This window comes from Otolemur garnettii, unplaced genomic scaffold (assembly GCF_000181295.1).
Source record: "Otolemur garnettii isolate 467f Iridium unplaced genomic scaffold, OtoGar3 scaffold00089, whole genome shotgun sequence".
Lineage (NCBI taxonomy): Eukaryota > Metazoa > Chordata > Mammalia > Primates > Galagidae > Otolemur > Otolemur garnettii.
Window position 1 is genome coordinate 4,911,116 of NW_003852484.1, and position 6,200 is coordinate 4,917,315.

The following is a 6,200-nucleotide window of genomic DNA, read 5'->3' on the forward strand; positions in this document are numbered from 1 at the left end:
GAGTAAGTCATACCCCTCCTGCGTGGGCTAGCCTCTTTCCTATCGAATTATATCTTTCTATCTCCACATCTATGCTACATCCCCAACCGCTTCACCACGATCTGTTTCTCAGACTATCTTGTTTTACTTTTTACTTCTACTACCCATGAACTTCTCTCCCCTTAGCCTGTTTAGTCACTTATGTTCCCCCACCTCTATGAGTCAGGCCAAGTTTTCAGTCTTTCTTCTGTTCTGTGTTACCTGCTTATTTCACACTCAACCTGCTCCAAATTCTTCTGACTGTACCCAATTCTGTGTTTGAGGCTCACACCTTGTCTTGTGCCGGCTACTGATGCTGCTTTCTGCTTCAACGTCTATGCATGACCCTGCCTCTCTGTTCACACAGCTGTTTGTTTTACCACATAACTATCTTCACGTTTGTTGAACCACCTGCTCACTCTACACCTTTTGCTGTGTTCCCTTCAGCAGCCACTGAAGACTCTCTTGGTCCTTTATTTTTCCTTAACTTCTCCATTTTTCTCCCCTTCTTTCCCATGTATCCTGTCTCCTGTGTGGAGCCCTGTCTCATTCTGAATCTAACCACTACTTTGGCACATGACATCTCTCCCTGACAACGTTGTACTCTGACCATCCTCTGGAGACAGACTTCGGCTTAGCTCATCCTTCCTACCTTCTCCCCTCACCCCCATCTTCTGGATATCTATAGGGCAAGTGCTACTTTTGCAATAAAAAATTCGCTCTTTCCAGTTGTCCAACCCACAATGATCCGGTCATTTTACACATGCCATCCAGCTGCTGCATTTGCAGCCTCTTCCTTATTCTAGCTCTGTACCCAGGACTGTACCCAAGCCCTTCCTTCCTGGTGCTTGTTCCATCTGTTCCATGTCTTAGTCACTTCTTTTGTCTCATCTGCTCTCCACTCTAAATCTATGCCTTTGAGGCATCTCTCTCTAAACATGTCCAATTCATCCATTTGTCTTGCTATATTTTAAAATCTTATGCTGCAGTTACAAATAATGGGTTTCTTTCCCACCTTCTATTTCTTTCCGCATTCATCTGATGTTATTTTTTGTAATACTTCCTGTTTGTCTCAACTTAACCGTATCTGTCCCTAGTCATACTCTCCCTGTTCCCATGTTTTTTTCTAAAAGGCTTTGTGGCTGCCTTCACTAGAATGTGACTGCTTACTTTGTGTAGGGTGGCTTTTTGAATTTTGGCATCCCCCAGCATGTACTTTCCCCCTCATATCTCTTAATCTGTTTGGGTATGTTTCTGTGCTTACTCTACATTATGAGCCCTTTTCTCCCTCACCCATTCCTTTGTCTCCCTAACTCCTTTCCGGTCCCTTCTATCCTCAGCCACCATCCTTATCTTGCTGTGCTGAGCCTTCTCTGCATACCCGTCTGCCCCAAAGTCTGTTTCCCTCAGTTAGCTAACCCTACCTGGGAGAGACAGAAAAGGCAAGTTACTCTCACTCTGATCTGGCCAACTCCATCCTTACCTGTCTTTCTTTCACCCAGATTCTTAAGTGACTCACTCTTTCTGAGGCTACTCTGTTTCTCTTTATATATAATCCTGAACGCGCAGTTTTCCTCTCTTCTCTATTATTAGCATTAACTCTGAAAACTGTCTCATGAAGGTATGAGAAGTACTTTGAGTACAGAAAAATAAGAAAATTAAAGAGAAGAATAGGACATTAAATAAATAAACATTAACATAAGACTATTTTTTTTAGAAGGCTTTTGTTTTCAGTTTTCTGTTATAGAAAGTCAAGCATGGCTTTTTATTCCAATTTTAATTTGGAATTAAAGAGATATTTAAGCACAAGTCAAACGAATTTTAAAATTTGTAACAATTTTTTTTGGGGGGAGGAACAATTTTTAAAAGGAAGTATTTTTAATCACTGAGAGTTGACTCTACAGATTTTATCTCTACCTTCATCACAGATACAGACAAATCTAAATCATGAGCCAACGTGAGACTAAAGAAAATCAAGGTCCTTGGACAGGAAATTACACCACTGGTATTCCTGGTTCTTAGAACTTCAGACGCAGTCTACAACTACATCACCAGTCTCCCTGGGTCTCCAGTTTGACGGCAGATTATGGAAATTCTCAGCCTCCACAATCATAAAAATTGTCCACTATGGGCAACTGAATGTTTGAATCTTTTTACCTCAATCAGTTAAAAAACGCTTAAGATAGATGAGGCCTTACCTGAGGCCAAACACACCCCCACCTGCTGGGTCTGAAGAAGCAGGCCACCAGGTGCTCTACAGACAACCCAGGGAGCTTGGAAGAGGCCTCCTCCCAGCTGAACCTCTAATGGTAATACAGCCTGGCTAACACCATGGTTACGGCCTGATGAAAACCCAGTTAAGCTGTGCCTAGATTTGTGACCCACAGAAACTGTGAGGATATCTGGAGTGAAGAAGTGTAAGAAGAACAGAGACAGGAAGGAGCAAAAGCACAAATAATCTGAGGAGTATAATATTATTGCTATGCAAGTATTTAAATTTTTAAGATTTTAAACTTCACTACTACTTAAATTCTTCATATAAAATCTTCATATGGAGAACTTCACTTTAACAAAAACTTGATAAATGCTTGCTTGCATTGTAGCATTCTCACATTCTTCCCTAAAACTGTACTTCAAAAAAATAAAACAAAATAATAATTAAAAAATGAACCAGATCTATACAATTCTAATATACTGTTAGGTTGAATTTTGAATGCTCTACACTATGATGAGTAGAAGTGCTTTCACATCACATTCACAACTTCATCTCCATGTGGTGTTATGGATGGGCCCCTTTAGGAAACACGTACGGGTTACTGAAAACTACATTTCAAAAACTAAGTTTATATATACCAAAGAAAATCTAGATGAGAGACATCTGGGTTCACTCCTAATATTTTAATTTCTTCTACAGAGAGAATGTACAGATTTTAATTGAAAATGACAAAAATGGCAATTCATGTTTGAATCTTTTAATATATCAGAAATTTTAGAACGTTTAAAAGATGTAACTCTTACTCAGATGTGATAGAGGAATATTATTTCAAAACTAAATTTCTAAAGATCTTCAAGCTGAGTGTTAAGAGACAATGGAAAAGGTAAGGTTATTGGACAGGATTTCTATTTCTGAAAAATAGGAAGATTTTATTTATCACCAGTGGGTGCCTAGCACTGTCTATCCACTCTTGGGTTGGGCTTACTAACAGTTCTGTAGAGGTAGCCTCTGGCACAAGCTTTGATATCACTTAGTCTTTTTTTTTATTATCCCAGCACTCTGCCCCTGATTCTTTTCTGTACTGAGGCGGATTAAATCTTTGTGGCAGGTTTGACTATTATAAAACTTTATGTTCTTATAGTATAGAAAGGCCAAATTAATACCACTTGCAGGATGTTACATTCAGGCAGTGGAGCTTGCCAAATGCTTTGTAAGGCCATCTTAGCCAGGGTAACCTAGGTCTGATGATTTTTCCTCTGACCACATGGAAACAATTGTACTTTGTTCTGGCTGGCAGCTCTAGGGACCCCATTCTGTCTTTCTTTCCTGCCTCCCTTTATCCCCTTCTTACTCAGTGACTGAGCTATGGGGTATCCTTTTCCCAATCAATTAATTTTCTTTACTTTCTGATTTTTCTTGATCCCTGGAGTCACCACCATTCCTGATGGGGAAGGTGACTTGATACAGCAAGCTGATGTCGCTGTACCACTAAGACTTGCCTCGGCCATGCATGGTATCTAAATAAAGATCCTAGAATGGGGGCTGGACTGTGGTAGGTGGGGACATCAGACATAGGATGCCAGTGGTGGTGGTGACCAAATGCCTCTGTAGTGAGGAAGCATCTTGTTAACAGGACAAATAAGTACAGGCAGAGGAGGAAATATAAGAATAATGCAGATAGTATTATATTGTACAGAAAGTAACTAGACAGTGGGTTGAATCATACTTCAGCATGAAATAACTCCTAATCTGAATTATGTATTTTTGTAAAATTAATTTCCCTCATAGATTTCATCAAATTTAAGTGGACAGAAAAAGATACTAAAAAAAAAAAAAAAAAAAACCCTTCATAAGAAACCAAAAGGCCATTAATGAATACTTGAGCCTACCTGTGACGTGGATACTAGTTCCCTAACAACTGTGGCTCCGCTCCTTTTTGCTTATTGGTTTTATTCAAATCCCATGCCTAATTGCTCTTAAGAACTTTGGGACTTTCCCAAGCCCAAGGAGGTAAATCTTAATTAGTCTAAGTACTAATCAAGTGATCTCAATTCCTTTGCCAGATGCTGATTTAGAAAGAAGCATATAAAGCAATTTTAGCCAGTGAGAGCTTTCCCAGAGGGCGTCCTTTATCCTTCTTCAGTTTCAAAAGAGGACACAAGGAAGGGACGATCTCTTTTGCATCTGGACATTTTCATTCACCTTAGGCTAGCTCCTCTCATAGTCCCAAAAGGACAACCAACAGGCTGAGTTCAGCAGAGTATAAAGATGGAAAAAATCTAGGTCCTTGTAGATGTAATTGAGCTTTGAAATTAACCAATTCTGAACTATACTACCTCAGGACTTCTGGTGTTGGCAAGACACATTTTCTTACTGTTCCAGCTACTTATAGATTGAATTCTAGATCCAATCTAGAGTTGGATTTTCTGCTATCCCAGGCAAAGGCAGCCTCACACATGTACCAGATTAGAAAATTCATAATAACTTGGACAAACACAAAACTTCCTGAACTGGATTGCTTTTAACCTTGCAAAAGAAACTCAGTTTGCTTATGACTGGCTATTCTGTAACATCAGTACCAGAGGGAATGAAATACTAAGAGTGCTCCTAGAAACTATACAAGTACAATTGGACTGTTGAGCTCTGTGGAAGGAAGCAGGTGAGTATAAACTCAGCTTGACACTGGGAAGGAAAGGTAAAAGGGTAGAGCAGAAGCACATTCCTTGACCCCCAATTCTCATTTATACTATTCAAAAAAGAATATACAGTATAACCTCTGACCACCCAAAGGACTATAATAAATGGTCAACATAGAGAGGTGGTCAACATAAGGAACTAAGCCTACTGTATTGATATGTACATATGGTGCATGTCCGGTCTACGAAAATTAGGTCCACTTAAGGAGCTGGTCAATGTGGGGAGGTGGTCAACTATGGAGATTTTACTGTATAAACCACTGTTTAAGGCATGGCAAAACTAAGGCTATCTCTCCAATTCAAACATTAGGGACCATTAATAAAATAGGAAGGCACTGTCAGAAGTTTTAACCCATAGGTAACATCTACTATATTTTCAAGGAATTTGTATTTAAAACTAAGAAAGGGAAGAAATATAAAATGCTTTAAAAACAACGAAAATGCTGAATTCCTTAAACAACTTCAGCCTTCAAAAGTTGGCTAGAAAAATTTAAATCCCCAAGAGGCACAACTAATTTAGCATTAGCTAGCAATTGGCTTAGTTGCTGCAGGCCCAAGTAGAGTAAGTACTTGAAGTCAAACCTGACTATTTAGAGGTTATTGCCTAAGGCCCACACTGTTCTGCATTCAGAACAACCCAAATTTCATCACAGGCACAAGTTAATAAGTATAACAGAGCTTAGAAACTCCTTAGCCTCACGATAAATTACTTACTCATACCCTCCAAAGTAAAATTAGTTAAAACAAGGGCAAGTTTAAAAGTGCTCTAAGAAAGGGCACAGGGCCTATACTCACCTCTGTTTCAGGGCTGGGATTTCTGTGGGTTCTGGCTCAAGTATTTCATAGGCCAAGTTCACATCCTCTGTCTCCCGAAGCAATGCATAAATGGGCTCAATTTGTTCATTAAACCTTGCCAAAAGTGTGCGTGCATCTTTTTTGGGCATTGCTGATTCATCCTCCTCTACCTCTGTATGGCAAAAAGTACAGCGGAAAGTTCCTACAGAGAAAACAAAAGTCTCAGTTCAGGGAGGTAAAATATTCAACACAAGCCTTTTAGCAAACACTTTATACCTCCAGCCCTCCCCCAATATTATTAAAACTTTCAAATACACAGAACAGCTGAAAAAACTTTATAGTAAACACCCATGTGCCCACCATCTAGATTTTACAATTAGCATTTTGCTATATTTGATTTACCACATATCCTTTCATCTCTTATCCATCTATCATTTTTGATCCATTTCAAAGTAATTCCATCCCTAACTTCAGCA

The 6,200-nt window shown here is 39.3% G+C and overlaps 1 protein-coding gene across 1 annotated transcript in view; it reads right to left on the bottom strand.

Moving 5' to 3' along the window:
* The window catches only part of GTF2E1 (general transcription factor IIE subunit 1), a 36,127-nt gene that overhangs the window by 6,442 nt on the left and 23,485 nt on the right, over positions 1-6,200 (bottom strand). Inside the window, exon 3 of the mRNA XM_003795086.2 lies at positions 5,725-5,926. Within this exon, the coding sequence (XP_003795134.1) occupies positions 5,725-5,926 (202 nt within the window). The remainder of the gene's footprint in view (positions 1-5,724; positions 5,927-6,200) is intronic.